The sequence below is a fragment of the Rhineura floridana genome, chromosome 6 (assembly GCF_030035675.1).
Source record: "Rhineura floridana isolate rRhiFlo1 chromosome 6, rRhiFlo1.hap2, whole genome shotgun sequence".
Classification (NCBI taxonomy): domain Eukaryota; kingdom Metazoa; phylum Chordata; class Lepidosauria; order Squamata; family Rhineuridae; genus Rhineura; species Rhineura floridana.
In genome coordinates, this window is record NC_084485.1 from 11,689,116 (window position 1) to 11,708,971 (window position 19,856).

At 43.3% G+C, this 19,856-nt stretch overlaps 1 protein-coding gene across 5 annotated transcripts in view; it reads left to right on the forward strand.

Annotated features, from left to right (window-relative positions):
* The window catches only part of KCNQ2 (potassium voltage-gated channel subfamily Q member 2), a 160,173-nt gene that overhangs the window by 42,132 nt on the left and 98,185 nt on the right, over positions 1 to 19,856 (forward strand). For all 5 annotated transcript variants that reach the window (XM_061630248.1, XM_061630247.1, XM_061630250.1 and 2 more), the window contains exons 2-4: positions 11,363 to 11,453; positions 13,046 to 13,172; positions 16,832 to 17,007. In XM_061630248.1, coding sequence (XP_061486232.1) covers positions 11,363 to 11,453; positions 13,046 to 13,172; positions 16,832 to 17,007 — 394 coding nt within the window. The remainder of the gene's footprint in view (positions 1 to 11,362; positions 11,454 to 13,045; positions 13,173 to 16,831; positions 17,008 to 19,856) is intronic.

Genomic DNA, 19,856 nt, shown 5'->3' on the forward strand with positions numbered 1-19,856 from the left:
CAGAATGTGCCTCTTTTAAATATTTGAAATTGGTGTCTGGTTTCCTTGTCTTTATATATCAGGGTTCAGCAATGCAGCCTACACAGGTGCCAGTGTGCCCGCCAGTACCCCCTATGGTGCCAGCAAATGGTCTCAGTAAATGTCCCCTCAAAAATCCACAGTGCACGAGAGACGGTTTGCCCTTCCTGCCCAGTTCCTGCATGTGCTGGTTTGGCCTCCCCGGCACAATGTGTCCTAAAGCCCATGATGGGAAATAGGAGAGGCAGCAATCTCTTCAGTATGCCAAGCCATTTGGAAGTTAGGACACTCTCAAGTCCCTTTTCATCTCTGCAGCATTGTGGCCCTGTGAAATGCAGGGCAGAGTTCCAGTTTGACTGCTGGGTGTATACCCAATATAAGTAAATATATTAAAAATGCACCCGATGCCTGGGGTTTTCATCAATGCAAACCATTTTTAATAAATTATTGATTATTCTTGTCTGCCTATAAACATCTAAAATGCTGATAATGGGGCTGTGGGAGAATTAAGCAGGAGTTTTGCAAGTGCGCTGTACATTTCAGCCACACTTGCTTTATTGTTTGCACTAAACAGCATTCTCTCAGCCGAAGATTTATGCTTTAACTTTTGTACTGTGTTGACTTATCAGCAGCGCATAGGGTTGCCAGGTTCAGGGCCTGAGACTGATCCTGTATCTTTAGGAGAAGAGAAAGTCAGCCAAGTGCAGGTGTTCTTGCAACCCTGTAATGGGAAAAACCACAAGGTGGAATTCTCCCTTCCCCCTGCACAACTTTTAAAGATACAGAAGACCTTTTGGAGGCTGGGGCTGGCAACCACAAGGTCTTCTGTATCTTTCAAAGTTGTGCAGGGGGAAGGGAGAATTCCACCTTGTGGTTTTTCCCATTACGGGGTTGTAAGAACACCTGCACTGGGCTGACTTTCTTTTCTCCTAAAGATACAGGATCAGTCTCACGCCCTGAACCTGGCAACCCTAGTTCCTAATCTCTCTCTCTTCCCCAACCCCAACCCCCATTCATATGAAATTGAGCTTTCCTATTTCTTCCTATCCTAGGCAGAGTTGGCCAACTGCTTGCTCTGAGAGATGAGTATTTTCTTCAGATAGTGGACAGTGCATTTTCTCACTCAAACCAATGCCTCCAGAAGTGGGCAGGTGCCTGATAAAAAGCTGCTTTGGGAACCTGGGGTACAAAGCACAGTCTTGTATTTGAGCAGTAGCCTTTGTAGGGATAGGTGGCCAGGAATTGCACACAGGTGAGAGAGCGTAGGTTAGTAAAGGAAAGGTAGAACACTCCATTTCTCCTCTGTGCTTTGTGTAGAAACCAAGTGAACTGATGGAGGAGGGCAGCCACTTCCTCTATGCCCTGCATGGAAATGGAGCTTTCTGTCTCTCCTCTGCCAGCCCCTGCAGGTTAGTAAAAATAAAATAAAATGGCAGGCTAGCAAGTTTGGAGGGATTTTTTTTCAAGGCAGTTAATGGTATTAGCAATCTAGTAGTAAGGGCTTCATTATCATAGAATCATAGAATAGAGTTGGAAGGGGCCTACAAGGCCATCGAGTCCAACCCCCTGCTCAATGCAGGAAATTAATATTATTGTTGTTATTATTAAACATTATTTCCCACCCTTCCTCCCAAAGGCTGCCCAGAATGGCAAACAGATGAAAGAGCACTAAAAAAACTTAAAAGCAAAACATATTAAATACCAAACCTCTTAAAAACAAAACCTCTTAAAAAAACATTGAAGTCTATTATAACTTCGGGCATACTCAGTAAGAACCAGCTATCAGTGTTCTAAAAGCCAGACTCACAGATGTTTGGCTTGGCTAATCAGGGGGCCACACCCATGCCAGACCTTTATTTCATTTTTGACAGTCATGGCTTCCCCCAAAGAATTCTGGGAAGTGTAGTTTGTGAAGGGTTCTGAGAACTGATAGGAGACTCTTATTCCCCTGACAGAGCTTCAGCGGTCAGAGTGGTTTAACAGTCAGTCTCTCTCCTGGGGATTGTAGCTCTGTGAGGGGAATAGGGTGTCTCTTATCAACTCTCAGGTTTTTCCAAGCAATCATACAGATGAGGGTACAACATCATGAGGCCAGGTTAGCATGAACAGGGGCAACTCTAGAGAGGACCCTGGGCAAAGTTCTCTCTGGTGAGATCCCTCTTACGCTGGAGGAGAACAGTAGTTTAGTGGCAGAATATCTGCTTTCCATGCAGAAGGTCCCAGGTTCAATCTCCGACATCTCCAGCTATGGCTGGGAGTTTCCTGTCTGAAGGCCTGGAGAGATGCTGCCAGTCAGTGTTGACAATACTGAACTAGGTGGACCAATGGTCTGACTTGGTATGTGGCAGCTTTATATGTTCCTGTGGTGGGCCCTGATGGGTTTACTTGGTGGTGGCAGCAGTGCTTGGCTTGAGATCCTCCATTTTATTTTCCCACAATGTCCCAGAGTGATACCATATTGGAGGCATTGTGAGAAATGAAAATGCTTGCTTGCTTTTTTATTTATTAATAAGATTTCTTACCCACTTTTCACCATAAGGTCCTGGGATGGGTTACAATGATAGAATAATGAAAACAGGTAAAATAATTATGGCTATAGAACAAGTAAAGCTGTTCCAAATGGAACAGAACAATATAAATTCAGCAAAAGAGGTGGGTCTCACAAAACAAAATACCCTTAACTGTCAAAAGCCAAGGTAAAGGGGCACGATTTTAGCATATGGCAAAAGCTTAGCATGGTGGTGGGCCCTTTTGGGGCACTGGCTACTGCCCAAGGGTGCTAGGTGCTGGCGCTAGGTCTGAACATGAACTGAGCTTTACATGCAGGAATTGGGTGGCTATTTCTATGAAGGGGTGATAGCAAATGTCTTCAAGAAATACTGTCTGTGAATGGAGCTATACTTTGGGCCACTCTGTACATGACTACAGCTGGTATTTACTGCAGCAGTCACACAGTGTGTGAATGCTATTCGTGTGGGTGCACACATGTGAATATTTATTTACTTTAAAAGCTCTTCTAAAACCTCTTAATATCTAAAACCTCTGAAAATCTCTGAGCGGTATACAAAAATACAACATAAAAGTAATAAAGCAGTATCATAAAAGCAACATCAAAACCAGTAGAACAGATAAAAACAGGAATTCAGCAACAGGGTCCAATCTTATGGGTCAGAGAAAGGCTGGGCAAAAAGATACAGTATGTCTTTCCTAGGAGTGTGAAACAGCTGATGGTTGCTGCTTCATGTTCAGAAAAGGGCATTGAAAATGATTAAGGGGATGGAGCAACTCCCTTATGAGGAAACGTTGCACATTTGAAGCTTTTTATAAAATGTATAAAATTAGAAAGCGGTCAGAGAAAAGCTTTTCTCCCTCTCTCATAACACTTTAACTTGTTGACATCCAATGAAGCTGAATGTTGGAAGATTCAGGACAGACCAAAGGAAGTACTTCACATAGCAGCCCATAGCTGAACTATGGGATTTGCTGCCACAAGAGGCAGTGGTGACCACCAGCTGGGATGGTTTTAAAAGAGGATTGCGGCCTAAGGTTATTAATGGTCACTAGCCACGATGGCTATGTGCTTTACCTCCACTATCCGAGCCAGCATACTTCTAATGCTAGTTGCTGGGAATCACAAGTAGGAAGGATTCTGTTGTTCTCCCCCCCCTCCACTTGGCTCCCCTGCTCCCCCCCCCTTGGCTACTGTGAGAACAGGATGCCGGAATAGATGGGCCTCTGGCCTGATCCAGCAGGAATGTTCTTACGGCAGTGGGAATGGCATCCTAAAGTGCAGGAGAAGTCACTACCTTGCGATATTTGATAGGGAAACCCCAGACGCACATTCTAAAGTGGCTTAAAGATGTCTGTCTATTGTTGGAAGTGGGGCAAGAGCAACTCCTGTTTGGGTTCTTTTGTTTGTATTCCAGAAGGGAGATAGAGTTAGGGTCCTCCAGCTAGGCTTGCCTACTTTTACGTGTGCTCTTCTCTACCTAACTTAATTCCTTTGTAAACTGATACGCTCAGGGAAACTGACCTGACCCTCCTTCCTTTGTCTTCTTCTTTGACTGTCTGAGGAGAGAAGAGACATCTTTCTCTTTGCTCTCTCTCCTGAGCCATGAGGGCAATACCCACGTCTGGGCATTGCGCCTCTAACTTAAGCTAGATAGAACTAGGTATGCCTTTCCCATCCACTATGTATTTCTACAAATAAAGTAGCTTCTTATTTTACCAAGTCTTAAGTCTCAGTGATCTAAACGTAGAGTAAAAGCCTGCTACTTAGGTAAATACACACACTGGCACACACGCAGCTCAGAAGCTGAGTATCTCTGCATATTTCCATAACGTCTATGGCATCTAAACATTACATGTCTGCTGCAGGCAGCATCACTATAACAGTAGTCTTTCCTGCAGCGTTCTTAATATCTAGAGCAGTGGTTCTGCAATGTTTTTTTCCAGCGGACCACTTGAAAATGGCTGACGGCTTTGGCCGACCGCTGTGTGATTTTTCTGCCTGTTGTAGTAATTGCAATGAACTGTGCTAGATGCTGCGTGCTTCTTAGTTGCATTTCTATTGCTCCTGGTATTTCTTATATTTTATTGTATTACCCTTTGCATTCTATAGAATTCAAGTTGTAATACAATAAAATACAATACAGGAAACAATAGAAGCACAAAATGAATGTGAATATTTCATAGAATCATAGAACAGTAGAATTGGAAGGAGCCTATAAGGCCATCAAGTCCATCCCCCTGCTCAGTGAATGCAGAGCTTGGAAAAGTTACTTTTTTTGAACTACAACTCCCATCAGCCCCAGCCAGCATAGCGCTGGCTGGGGCTGATGGGAGTTGTAGTTCAAAAAGGTAACTTTTCCACGCTCTGTGGGTATGCTATGGACCACCTGAGTGAAGCTCGCAGACCCCTGCTGGTCCACAGTTTGGGAACCCCTGGGCTAGAGCTTCTTTTCCCCCCAGCTGCTGCAATTGTTGAGATGGCTGCTGGCTCTGCATTCACAGCCTAACACAAAGGGGGGGAGGGAGAGAAAGGATTTGTTCTATATATATATATTTTAAAACCCTCTCTATTTTTATTTTATTTATGGCATTTTATCTATTTATTATATGTGTTTATGTGGCAAACCCTGCCAGCTGCCTCTGCAACAAAAAAGTGCTCAAGGTGATGCATATAAAATCAATAAAAATACAATTCCAGTGCAACCCTGTACATTTTTATGCAGAAGCACGTCCTGCTGCATTTAGTGGGGCTTCCTTCAAGGTAAGCATGAATACAATTACCGCCCTCGAAGATAAAACCTGGATGCAATAGCATGAAAGGAGAGCACATGATACAAAAACCGAAAAGCGGCAGGCAGAAAATCGATGCAGTTGTAAAAAAAAGCTGAATGAACAGCCGGGGAGCAATGGAATCTCTTCAGCTGTTGAAAGGGAGATCCTTGGAAACAGCAACTCTGAGGGTGGGTGACCCAATAGAATGGTGCATGCCCTCTGCAATCTCAATTACATATTCAGGGAATGGTCTAAAGCAGGAACCTGTGGCCCTCCAGATGTTGTTGGACTCCAACTCCCATCAACCCCAGCCAGCATGTCCAGTGGTCAGTGACGATGGGAGTTGGAGTCCAGCAACATCATGATTTAATCTAGGTTGTAAACCGCTTTGAGATTTTTACCCCCTAAAAATATAAAGCTGTATAGAGATGACTTACTTAAGAAAAATAATAAATAAATAAATTATCTGGAGGGCGACATGGTATGCTGCTTGAATGAGGAACTTCTTGGGAACTTTTATGTAAGCCGTTCTGAGCTCCTTGGGGGAAGGGAAGAGGCTGTAAGGGGCACAAATGATAACACTGTCAATGCTGTAGCTGTTCATTCATTTTTCTTTTACTTCCCTCCGCTTTTCCATCTTGTGTGTTTTTGTGAGCGCGCTCCATCTTTCCTGATCATCGTTCTGTCCTTCCTTATGCTATTGAGTGGATTTCTCAGTCCCAACGATTTCATTGCAAGTATATATAGGTTAGGCAGGACTCTGTGGCACAGATTCATTTCTCTTCCTTTCGTCAGTGCCTGGTGCTGCTCCCTTCTCCAGAGTTCCTTGGGGTGGCCTGTGTAAACCAAAGCAGGTCCAGCAGGACACCACTCCCAGAGTCATTTCAAGGCTGTTGCCTGCCTCGAGTCTTTCATGATAGGATCATGCTTTATAGCTTCATCTCATATTTTTACATTCGTGTTGTGTGAGATAAGAGAAAATAGTTTTTTCTTCAAGTCAAGAAAATGTTTTGTCTTAAAGCCTAAACTATGTGAGGCGGGGTGGAAAATATTACGGCATCACATTTTCTGGAAAATCCACATCACTGGTGCCGGGACTCAAGATACCAGCCACCTAGGAGGGCAAGTAATTTAGCTGTGTCTCTGCCCGGGCTTCTCCCTGGACACTGTGGTGTCAAAGAGGATATACGTTCTGTTGCAGGGGATGGTGTTGTCTGTTAAGTGGCCATTCCCAAGAATGAGAGGGAACAGATAGGAACAGATCCTTGTGCGTACCAGGCCAGTGGGTATTTTACTTTCAATTTAACTAATAACTTCTTCAGATTATAACCCTGGGCTCTCCCTGCTTTTAATTAACAATATTATGATAATATTATTTATTTAATTTAATTTTTGTAAATTATATTGTTTTTATTGTATTTTATACCTGTGTTTATTTTTCTTTGTAAGCCGCCTTGAGGGCCTTTGGCCGAAAGGCAGGGTATAATTAAAATTTAATAATAATAACAATAACAATAACAACAACAACAACAATAATAATATGTTTGATTCAGGTATGGGGAACTGGTGGCCCTCCAGATGTTGCTGGACTACAACTCCTATCATCCTTGACCATTAGCCATGCTGCTGAGGGGAGGAGGGATGATGGAAGCTGTTGATCAGCAACAGCTGATTGCTGCCCTGGGCTCCTGCTGGGAGGAAGGGCAGGATATAAATCAAATAATAAATAAACATCTGAAGAGCCAAAGGTTCCAAAACTCTGATTTTGATCCACTCCTTCTCCCCATTTTGAGAAGCAATCCTAAATGCAGCGGCCTTGTTGGAACATTTTTTTTGGAGGGGGACAAGATGATCTGATAATGACCCAATCTCTGTGTCAGCTGCTGACTGACAAGTGGTTGGGCCTGATAGCATGATGCAACTGCTGTGAGACCGGCTTGGAATCTAGTGGATCCTGTACCAGCTCAGTTCAGCCCTCCTGCCCCTCCAACACCTGATTTTGAGGCTCTCTACTAGTCCCTACTGGTAGGGATACTGCCAGCAATGTCCCGCCCAGCTGCATACTTGGCAGTCATCAGGAGAACTGGATGGAGGGATACCTCTATTTAATATGTAACCGGGAGTAAATTGGGTTTGGATTGCTCTGTTAATGGTCCTTTTTGTCCTTTGAGCTATCCAGAATACAGGAGGGTTAAATAATTTGAGAGGCTTTGGGTCTTTAGTAGGAAAAGAATAGTAGAGTTGGAAGGGGCCTATAAGGCCATCAAGTCCAGCCCCCTGCTCAATGCAAGAGTCTAACTTAAAGCATATCCAACAGGTGGCTGTCCAGCTGCGTCTTGAAGGCCTCCAGTGCTGGAGAGCTCATCACCTCCCTAGGTCATTGATTCCATTGCACTGCTCTAACATTTAGCAAGTTTTTCCTGATGTTAAGCTGAAATCTGGCTTCCTGAGCCCATTATTCCATGTCCTGCACTCTGGGATGATCGAGAAGAGATCCTGGCCCTCCTCTGGGTGGCAACCTTTCAAGTACTTGAAGAGTGCTATCATATCTCCTCTCAGTCTTCTCTTCTCAAGGCTAAACGTGCCCAGTTCTTTCAGTCTCTCCTCATAGGGCTTTGTTTCCAATCCCCTGATCATCCTCGTTGCCCTCCTCTGAACCTGTTCCAATTTGTCTGCATCCTTCTTAAAGTACGGTGTCCAAGACTGGACACAGTACTCAATATGAGGCCTAACCAGTGCCAAATAGTGGGGAACCAATACTTCACATTATTTGGAAACTATACTTCTGTTAATGCAGCCTAATATAGCATTTGCCTTTTTTTTGCAGCCACATGGCAGAAAATCAGTTATTCACCCCTGCCCCCCCCATTTCCACACTTCCAGGAGGTTGAAAACTTTTCAAGGCATATCAGAGTTAAACTAAGTCTCTGTGTTTGCTCTGATGGCTACCTGTCATTGTGCTGATGGTCTTTTTTGTAGCGAAAGGCAGCTGTCATCACTCATCAGCCAATTTATTTTTTTTAGTTGGAAAAACCCAAACAATTTTTTTGTAGAAAATGTCACACTACCAGCCAGACATACAGAGCCTTATAAATATTCAAAATTGAAATTGCAGCAATGTAAGGTTGAAGCCAGAGGGATGAATTATTTAATGCTTGTTACAAAATGTGAGTTTTTTAGTTTGTTCCTGAGCAGGCTCTTTCTTGGGGCTGCCCTGCCATCATTAGTAAATTAATTTGGATTGGCTTGCTTATTTGACATGCTGTCCTTGCAGTCTGCTGATTTTTTGACCTGCTGGTTTGGGTCAGTTTGAGTCAAACCAGGGGCGGATTTCTTCTCATCAGAACAGGCAAATTGTTGGAAATTCATTGTGTCAGAAGATATTATATATTCATTCATTGAAAGTATTTATACTCTGCTCTTTCAGCCAGAAAAGCCTCCACAGCAGCTTATGAATCAATATAAATAGCGCAGTCCCTGCCTTCAGGCTTACAATGTAAAAAGTCATAACATAAAAGGAAAAGGTGATGGGGAAGAAAGAGGGGAAAAAGCAAATTCAGACATGAAATTCTTGATGTCATAACCTGTAATTGTGGAAATGGGCTGCTCATAGTTAATCAAAAGGGGGGGCCCTGTTGCTGTTGTGTCTAGATTGGCTCGAGAGTAAAAATGGTAAAATAGGTTGGTTTTGAGTAAAATTCAGAGGAAAGGAAAAAAAGTTGTATGGCCATGAGCACAAAGCTGAGATTTCAAATACTAATGTAGTGGCTTGAATGTTTTCAATAAGGCCTTATATTGTAGTAAGGATTTTTTTTTGCCACAATGTCAGTGATGGCTTTGGCTTCTACTGGCTGGGTTGGTGTGGTGTCTTGGAATGTTCATAAACATTCTGAGTGCCATGGGAATGAGTCAGGCTGCATGAAACCTTCCCACAAAGTCTCCTGTGGTGGAAGCCAGAGTTCACATTAGTCAGAATGAAAAATCTCAGAAGTCACATTGGGTCCAGGGGACAAGAGGAAGTGTGGTGGCAAAGGCAGGCAGCCTGGGTGAGAAGTAGGGTTGCCAGGTTCCTGGCCTGAGACTGATCCTGTATCTTTAGGAGAAGAGAAAGTCAGCCAAATGCAGGTGTTCTTGCCACTCTGTAATGGGAAAAACCACAAGGTGGAATTCTCCCTTCCCCCTGTACAACTTTTAAAGATACAGAAGACCTCTTGGTTGCCAGCCCCAGCCTCCAAGAGGTCTTCTGTATCTTTAAAAGTTGTACAGGGGGAAGGGAGTATTCCACCTTGTGGTTTGTCCCATTACAGTGTTGCAAGAACACCTGCACTTGGCTGACTTTCTCTTCTCCTAAAGATACAGGATCAGTCTCAGGCCAGGAACCTGGCAACCCTAGTGAGAAGACATCCCAGGATGCAAGGATATGAAGAAAAAAAAGGGTCTGGCAGCACAGAGGCAAGATGGCCCAAAGACAGAGAGAAGAGTAGGTGGATAAAATTGGGATTTGGGGTGTAAAGGAGCTTGATTGCAACCATTGCTCCTCCTAAGACTCAGTGCATGGGATTTATGTTGTGTGTGCTTTGGCCCTCTACCAAGGCAGATCTGTGTAAGAACCCTGGAGGTAGTCCTGTCTATCACTGTTTAATAAAGCAACCATTCTGATGTGGTGCATAGTTAGCAGGAAGGTGCTCACTTGAGAATATTACAAGAAGAAAAGACAGAGAAGAAAAGAGCCCCCTTCTGCCCCTTCCCACGTGTTCTGTGAATGTGCGAGATGGAAGTGGAGCAACACCCCTCTGCACACCTGCTGGGCATGTGCCTTACTAATGTATTTAGTGGTAGTGGGCCATGGCCAGGGGGTGAGATCCTGCCTCCCCTTCTATACATTCAGTGAACTTGTGGGGTGTCTGAAGAGGACAAAGAAATCAAAGAGTGGGGATTTTCTTCTCTGTGGAATTCAAAGTGTAACACAATAAAATACATTATGTAAGAAATGAAAGAAGCAATAAAAATGCAATTAAAAACCCTGCAACGTCTAGTGCAGCACATTGCAGTTGCTACAACAGGCAGAAAAATCATTGTGGTCCGTCAAGACCCTCAGCAAGTTTCAAGGGGTCCGTGGGAAAAAAAGTTTGCGAACCACTGAATTAGACATAGTAATATAGAGTAGGTTGCCTTATCAATGCTTACCATGAAAACCCTATTCATAGGGTCGCCATAAGTCGGAATCGACTTGAAGGCAGTTCATTTTCATTTTTGCCTTATCAATGCCTATTAGCCATGATTGGAAAAATTCAGGGGCAGCAGACACCGTTGCAGGGAGCCACTCTTTTAAACAGCTGCACAGCCCACAAGCAGGACCTGAGCTCAGTAGCCCTCTCTTCCATGCTGAAGGCTTAGAGGTGAAGACAGGAGAAAGACAAAGTGCATCCTGGGCTAAGGTTGCCACCTTTCTGCCTGAATGGGCTCCTGCGCCTTCAAAAGCTTCATAGTTAACCAACACTGAGTTATTTTCCAACTTTTTTATCCCACCTCTCCTATTTGGGGAGGTTTATAATAAGGAGCTTTGGGGGGGCTGTATAGGTTCTTGGCCTGCAGCAACACTATTTTTGGCTCCCCTTCTGTGGAATACGTTCCCCAGTGAGGTCTGCCTGGCGCCTTCATTGACATTTTGTTGGCGCCAGGTAAAGACATACCTTTTCCCCAAGGCTGCCAAAGCTTCCTGCGGCTGCATGGGGGTGTTGTCACTTTATGGTTTTGTTTTTATAGTATGATATATTTGTTTTTGTTGTTAACATGTTGTAAGTCACTTGGAGACCTTCGCATAACAAGCGAATAATAAATCTAAGTCATAATAGTAGATTATTATTATTAACAACAACAATAGTACTACTAATAATTTTGCCCTGCCTGGGAGGCCAGTACTTTTTAAAAGGAAAGTTAGACAACAGTGATTAAAGAGGGGGAGGAAATATATATTTTTTTGGCATTCAACTGCAGCATTAATATTATTTTTTTCCTGTTTTCTCTCTCTCTCTCTTCTCCCTGCCCAAATGCCATTCAGTTTTCTGCTAGTTTTCTCCTGCTTGGTACTTTCAGTTTTTTCGACCATTGAGGAATATGAGGACAGCTCGGAAGGTGCCCTCTACATTCTGGTAAGTGCAAAGTACAGAGGTTAGGGCTGGGATTTCAAATACTCATGTAGTGGCTTGATGTTTTCAATAAGGCCTTAATTATTTATATTGTAGTAAGGATTCCCCCCCCGCAATGTCAGTGATGCCTTTGGCTTCTACTGGCTGGGTTGGTGTGGGGCCTTGGAATGCTCATAAACATTCTGAGTGTCATGGGAATGAGAAAGGCTGCACGAAAAATGTAAGCTTGGGGAGAGGATATTTTGGGTCTCCAGAAAGCTGTCCCCCCTTTTTTTGTGAGCGTGAAAAATGTTCACAAGAGAACATGTGGCTCAGCCTTGTTGGAAGATATGAGAACCATAGCAAGAAAAAAGTCTGCCTCCTATATCAAACTATTTAAGCTGAATTATACATTTGCTATATCCTTTAAGAAGTGAGATAACCTCGTTAATCTTTTTGGGTTTCCAGAAATCTCAAAAATGGCTGTCTTAACTAAAGTCACAAATATCTGAATTTCCAGTGCAGCAGCTGTTGGCTTCTTACAGTTCCAAAATCTTCAGCTTTCATCATTGTGCAGAGGGACTGGAACAACTGCACAATTGCTCATTTGGGTGTTTAGTAGAATGAACCTATTAATTAAGCCTGGCCCTTAACTGTCAGTTTTTGCCACATTGCAGCCCCAAACAACCATTGCAAACCAAAGTTCACTTCTTCCATGATGCTCATCTCTGTGGGATCGGTGCTCATTTGTTCTGATGCATAGCTGACTAGCTTGACTTTCCTCCCCACTGACTTGGCTCCTTGGCTCTTGGTAACGGGCTGAATGATAGCTAGGAGGATTCCTGCTGACGCAGACACTTTGCAGGCCTCCCAGAATGCTTTGTGGTTCCTGATCCTCCCCTCCAATAACATGCTTAGGAAAGTCTTCACTAGAGGAATTATGATGCTCAGCAGAGAGAGGATGTGAAGAAGAAAGGCAGTTAAGTCTGACAAAACTCAGCTTTGTGGCCACAGGGAAAAGGGAATGGTAAGATTTGGGTGACAGCAATAGTCAGCTTTGGAAATAGGACCTCCTGTTGAATGCCAGGGAGTCACATCTATTCACCACCAAAAGATAGCAATGTATTGTGGTGAGCTCCTGAGATCTTGGGGAACCAGGAAGGATATGACCACTTACTCTAATGACACCCCCAAAGGATGCCTAGGAAGCACAATGCCATCCACTAAAAGAAAAGAACTATTCTCAGAATTTTATAAAAGAAAGAATGAAAGCATTGCATTCACTTAAAAATAAACAGATCTAACATATTCTCCAAATTGGATTTTTAAAGCACAGGGGCTATTCTGGAAGCACCATTGCTGTGGATCAGTCCAAAAATATCTACTGCTTTCCAGGACTGACCTCTGGGGGGGGGGAAGCATGTAGCCACAGAAAACTGTTGGCATCAAAATGCCATCTCGTATTTTCCTCCCATTCAAAAGGACTTACCCTTTCCGATGAGTTAAATAATAACATCAACCTGTCGCCTACAGCCCATTTGTGATAACTTATAGACCCTGTAGTATTGTCTTCCTTGTGTTATCATGCTGGATTTATTGTGCCATCTCTGCTGCAGGAAATAGTTACCATTGTGGTCTTCGGTGTGGAGTACTTTGTAAGAATCTGGGCTGCCGGCTGCTGCTGTCGATATCGCGGTTGGAGAGGGAGGTTAAAATTTGCCCGCAAACCCTTTTGCGTCATTGGTAAGAACTGCCTTGTTGCTGAGTTGGCTACTTCTGGTTGCAAAGGATTGTGCATTGGCTGCCTGCAGAAGAGCATTTAAAGAGTAACAAAGCATGGTAGCCTAGTGAATCCTTTCTGCCAGTGCCCACAGCAGAATGCTTCTCAACAGTGTAAAGTGCTGAGCCAATTTTAAGGTTTTAAAAATGACAGATGGTAGTAATAATTGCAGAGCCTTGGTACTTGCCATCTTGGAAACTAAGCACTGCAGAGGTCGTTATTATTAATTTTTTTGGTTATTGGTCTTCGGCTGGTGTGTCAGGATCAACTCTTGCAGGGGCTGGAATTGAATCCAGCCAGTGGGCCAGACCCGTTCCTCCCTTATTCCTATGGGCCAATTTGTCAGGTGGGTGGGGCTGCATACTTGTCAGTCACTTGATGTGATTATGATGTCAGGTGACAGTTTCAAAGGGTCTTGAGAGCAAATTCTTTGGAGGCTAATCAGCTGATTAGCACTGATAGTGCACTTTCAAAGGGCTCCTTTAAAGTCTGTTTGCAGGCATGGTTTGAATCCAAACTGCACCTGCAAACTAACAGGAAAAATGGTCTCTTTGCAGGTGCAGTTTGAATTCACGCTGCCTGCACATGGACTTTGTAGGCATGCTGTCAGGCAACAGCTTTGCAAGAGCTGACAATCAGCTGATCGTCAGTGCTTGTAAAATTTTTACCTGACAACGCACCTTCAAAAGAGCTTGCCATATCTGCAAAACCCACTTTGCTACATCTTTACCTGTCCACATCAGACAACATACAGTATATGATGGCAGATGTAGGGCTGGTGGGTGTGGCTTAGCAAAAATGGCCTCGTAGGGCAAACAGGGAGGCCTTCTGGGCCTAATTAGCCCATGGACTGGAGATTCCCTATTACTACACTATTGTGTTGCAACCTGACCTGTGGTGAATTGTGACAGTAGCACTGCCACTACATAAATAGCAAACTATTAAGAAGTGGGTTCCAAGTGTATGTTTGGGCTAAAGGTGGATTCCAGGTCTGAAAAGGTTGAGCGTTACTGTCTAGATAATTAATTTCTGATGTTTTCTTGCAGTCTTAAAAACTGTTAGCAATCTGCTGCATTTCCTGAGGAACAGAATATTTTTAGAACAACTGTGTGGAGGGTGGAGAAGAGCAAAGAAGTCTCATAATTATGTTAATTGGCTTCAAAACCTCAAGAGTCACCTACTCTAATGCATGCTGCACGGATTAATGCATAGTACCCCAGGCTGCCCTTGAAGACTCTTCGGAGGTTGCAGATGGTGCAATCTTTGATGGTCCATATCTTGTTTTCAACTAGTGTTCCAGGGTTTGAATCAGCTTCCTGCAGATCTGGCACAGTTTAAGAAGTTGTCTTTAATGATACAGCAACAAGAGTGTCTGTATAGTATAGCCAGCATGAACGTTCACATGTTAAATTGAAAATATCCCCATGACATTCTGCTGCTTCTCATAAGCTCATGCGTGTGCATCCCTGCCATGAGCCAAGATGGCAGCAGAGGCTTCAGCCCCTTAGGGAAACCTCGGCCACCATCTTGGTTAAGGGCAGCACTGTGTGCGCAATTGCACAACAACCGAGAAAGGTAGGTTGAAGCAAGGGAATGGCGGGGGGTCCAAAGCTCTCACCATGCGATCTGTGGCAGTGATACTGCCACGGATCGCGGAAGGGGAGCGCCAGGACCCAGGGCAGGTTTGTGCCCAAGGGCCCCAGCATGTCTGGGGGCTGACCCTGAGAGAATCTAACCTAAAAAATGATATTTCACTCATTATTCATTTTAGAAATCTGTGTCAATTCTTTTATTATTTTTTTATTGGCCAATGTCATATGATGGTGAAGACAGCCTTTTGTGTTTCAAACTGGAGGTTATATTTTACTTCTGCTTTGGGTGTATTAACAGTTGAATCTAAAACTGCAGTTTGATGTAAAATCAGACTGATTACGTTGCTGTTTAAACAATGAGTCTAGCTATTGGAAAAAACAAACTTGGCCCGCCCAAGGTGCATGTTTTCAGCCTGATATGCTTAAACCACTCCACATATGTAAGGGTGAACATGGTCAATTAAAAAGATAGAGCACACATAGAAATTTCCTAGGGTATATTTCACCTCCCAGTGTTTTATCTCATGTGAACTGAGACACTGCTCATGTTCCCTGGAGAGTATTCTGCACAATAGTCAGTACCATTATTCTACAATTGTTTTTGGAGATTTTTTTAGTGTATATTATGCAAAGTGTTACTGTACTTTACATATTCACAGAAACAGAAGGAAATAATTGACCATAGGAAACTTCACTAAAATTGCAAACATATTTAAAGTGAATAACTGATCTACATCACCTGTCTTAATATTGTTACTTCCTGCCTGCTAAAACAAGATCAGCACAGTACATGTCTTGTTTATGCTATTTGAGCTGATTGCAGGTGTTACCACCACTCACCATATGCTCAGGGGCACATGTTACCAAATTCTTCTAAGCTACACAGCAAGTGGATTAGACTGTGAGAGACCAACCCAAATTGTGTTTGTGTTTTTACAAATGTGTAGGGCAGTTAAATATCTCAGAGAGGAGGTCAGGTCTTCTGCTCCCCTGGTGCATTCACTATAGGTGCCCAGTTTCCCTGCTTTTTAAAGTTTGATAGAAATATCTGTTGGCTACAGGCACATTCAGTGGATAAGAGAAAAATCAACCCATTTGAAATGTGGTGTTGGAGGAGAGCTTTGCGCATACCATGGACTGTGAAAAAGACAAATAATTGGGTGTTAGAACAAATTAAACCCGAACTGTCACTAGAAGCTAAAATGATGAAACTGAGGTTATCATACTTTGGACACATCATGGGAAGACATGATTCATTAGAAAAGACAATAATGCTGAGAAAAACAGAAGGGAATAGAAAAAGGGGAAGGCCAAGCAAGAGATGGATTGATTCCATAAAGGAAGCCACAGACCTAAACTTACAAGACCTGAACAGGGTGGTTCATGACAGATGCTCTTGGAGGTCACTGATTCATAGGGTTGCCATAAGTCGTAATTGACTTGAAGGCACATAATAACAACAAATAGGTACGTTTTTAAATCACAAGTAGATTTTTACTGTTGCCTATTATTGAATTTTCAGTGAGATTAGGCTCTTCTTACGATGGACATTGCAACATTTGTGCATGACAAGCTGTAAATATCTAATTTGCTCTAAGAAAATTGGATTCCAGCATGCACTGGACTGCCAGATACAAACAAATTCCTTTCCCTTCATGGGGGTGGATGCAGTAGGGGTGGAAATGGTCATATCCTTTTGGTTACGCAATGCACATAACAACATGGATTATTCCCACAAGGAGAGGAAGGGGGGCCTCACAAGTATGTAAGATGAAACTGTGATCTAGTGATACATCCAGATGAGGCTACACACGTACATAAGTTGAATAAGCATTTAACATAACATGTTGTTTGGCCCATGACATACAGATACAGGAATAATCTTCAATTTAAAACTTCAAGGACTTGGAAATGTAAAAGAAGTTGGGATTAAATGAGAATGTTGTACTGCACAAAGAGAAGGTAGAAGTGACAGAAGGCAGAAAAAAAAATCTTCTCGTTCCAACCCTGCTTATCTCTTATATACGCAGACATCATGGTGTTAATTGCCTCCATCGCTGTGTTGGCTGCTGGATCCCAGGGGAATGTCTTTGCCACCTCTGCACTCAGAAGTTTACGGTTTCTGCAGATTCTGCGCATGATACGAATGGACCGCAGAGGAGGCACATGGAAGCTTCTGGGATCAGTGGTGTATGCCCATAGCAAGGTGAGCAGCAGAGATCTGGGTAAGCAGCCCCTGATAGTCTGCATGTTGCTGTGAGGACCAGTCTGTAAGAGACCAGAGCTTTCCTTGAATAATTTGGTTGACCTCTTTGGATGGAGTATGTATTGGGAAGGGTGGATTGCAAAAAAAAAATGTTAGAGGAGAAAAGTTGCAGATTTACAATAGGACTTGCAACAAAATGTTGCAGCGTGGAGTGCATCTGGGCAAGGTTCTAGCCATGCCCTGTTCCAGATATTCTGTCCCCCTCCCCCACAAAAAGTCAGCATTCCATGGCCACTAGGCATGTTTAAACATCTTTGGGTTGTTCTCAGTATTAAGATTTGTTTCTGCTTCTGCAAATCCAATCCAACACGGTCACATTTGACTTCAGAAGAGGAAACTTCACAAAAATGAGGGGATTGGTAAAAACAAAGCTGAAAAACAAAGTCCAGAGGGTCACATCACTCGAAAATGCTTGGAAGTTGTTTAAAAACACTATATTAGAAGCTCAACTGGAGTGCATACCGCAGATCAGAAAAGGTACCGCCAGGGCCAAGAAGATGCCAGCATGATTAACGAGCAAAGTCAAGGAAGCTCTTAGAGGCAAAAAGTCTTCCTTCAGAAAATGGAAGTCTTGTCCGAATGAAGAAAATAAAAAAGAACACAAACTCTGGCAAAAGAAATGCAAGAAGACAATAAGGGATGCTAAAAAAGAATTTGAGGAGCACATTGCTAAGAACATAAAAACCAACAACAAAAAATTCTATAAATACATTCAAAGCAGGAGACCATCTAGGGAGACAATTGGACCCTTGGATGATAAGGGAGTCAAAGGTGTCCTAAAGAACGATAAGGAGATTGCAGAGAAGCTAAATGAATTCTTTGCATCTGTCTTCACAGTGGAAGATATAGGGCAGATCCCTGAACCTGAACTAACATTTGCAGGAAGGGATTCTGAGGAACTGAGACAAATAGTGGTAACGCGAGAGGAAGTTCTAAGCTTAATGGACAATATAAAAACTGACAAATCACCGGGCCCGGATGGCATCCACCCAAGAGTTCTCAAAGAACTCAAAGGTGAAATTGCTGATCTGCTAACTAAAATATGTAACTTGTCCCTTGGGTCCTCCTCCGTGCCTGAGGACTGGAAAGTGGCCAATGTAACGCCAATCTTCAAAAAGGGATGCAGAGGGGATCCCGGAAATTACAGGCCAGTTAGCTTAACTTCTGTCCCTGGAAAACTGGTAGAAAGTATTATTAAAGCTAGATTAACTAAGCACATAGAAGAACAAGCCTTGCTGAAGCAGAGCCAGCATGGCTTCTGCAAGGGAAAGTCCTGTCTCAGTAACCTATTAGAATTCTTTGAGAGTATCAACAAGCATATAGATAGAGGTGATCCAGTGGACATAGTGTACTTAGACTTTCAAAAAGCGTTTGACAAGGTACCTCACCAAAGACTTCTGAGGAAGCTTAGCAGTCATGGAATAAGAGGAGAGGTCCTCTTGTGGATAAGAAATTGGTTAAGAAGCAGAAAGCAGAGAGTAGGAATAAACGGACAGTTCTCCCAATGGAGGGCTGTAGAAAGTGGAGTCCCTCAAGGATAGGTATTGGGACCTGTACTTTTCAACTTGTTCATTAATGACCTAGAATTAGGAGTGAGCAGTGAAGTGGCCAAGTTTGCTGATGACACTAAATTGTTCAGGGTTGTTAAAACAAAAAGGGATTGCGAAGAGCTCCAAAAAGACCTCTCCAAACTGAGTGAATGGGCGGAAAAATGGCAAATGCAATTCAATATAAACAAGTGTAAAATTATGCATATTGGAGCAAAAAATCTTAATTTCACATATACGCTCATGGGGTCTGAACTGGCGGTGACCGACCAGGAGAGAGACCTCGGGGTTGTAGTGGACAGCACAATGAAAATGTCGACCCAGTGTGCGGCAGCTGTGAAAAAGGCAAATTCCATGCTAGCGATAATTAGGAAAGGTATTGAAAATAAAACAGCCGATATCATAATGCTATTGTATAAATCTATGGTGCGGCCGCATTTGGAATACTGTGTACAGTTCTGGTCGCCTCATCTCAAAAAGGATATTATCGAGTTGGAAAAGGTTCAGAAGAGGGCAACCAGAATGATCAAGGGGATGGAGCGACTCCCTTACGAGGAAAGGTTGCAGCATTTGGGGCTTTTTAGTTTAGAGAAAAGGTGGGTCAGAGGAGACATGATAGAAGTGTATAAAATTATGCATGGCATTGAGAAAGTGGATAGAGAAAAGTTCTTCTCCCTCTCTCATAATACTAGAACTCGTGGACATTCAACGAAGCTGAATGTTGGAAGATTCAGGACAGACAAAAGGAAGTACTTCTTTACTCAGCGCATAGTTAAACTATGGAATTTGCTCCCACAAGATGCAGTAATGGCCACCAGCTTGGACGGCTTTAAAAGAAGATTAGACAAATTCATGGAGGACAGGGCTATCAATGGCTACTAGCCATGATGGCTGTGCTGTGCCACCCTAGTCAGAGGCAGCATGCTTCTGAAAACCAGTTGCCGGAAGCCTCAGGAGGGGAGAGTGTTCTTGCACTCGGGTCCTGCTTGCGGGCTTCTCCCAGGCACCTGGTTGGCCACTGTGAGAACAGGATGCTGGACTAGATGGGCCACTGGCCTGATCCAGCAGGCTCTTCTTATGTTCTTATGTTCTTATGTTCTTAAACCTTGAGGCTTACCCAAGTCTGTTGATATCCGCCCTGTCCTGCCTTGAGTCAAGGCCTTGGACAAGAATCTTTGTTCTACAACCAGAGAGCACAGCTCTAATGTTGTTCCATCAGCAAACAAACTGAGCCTTAACCCT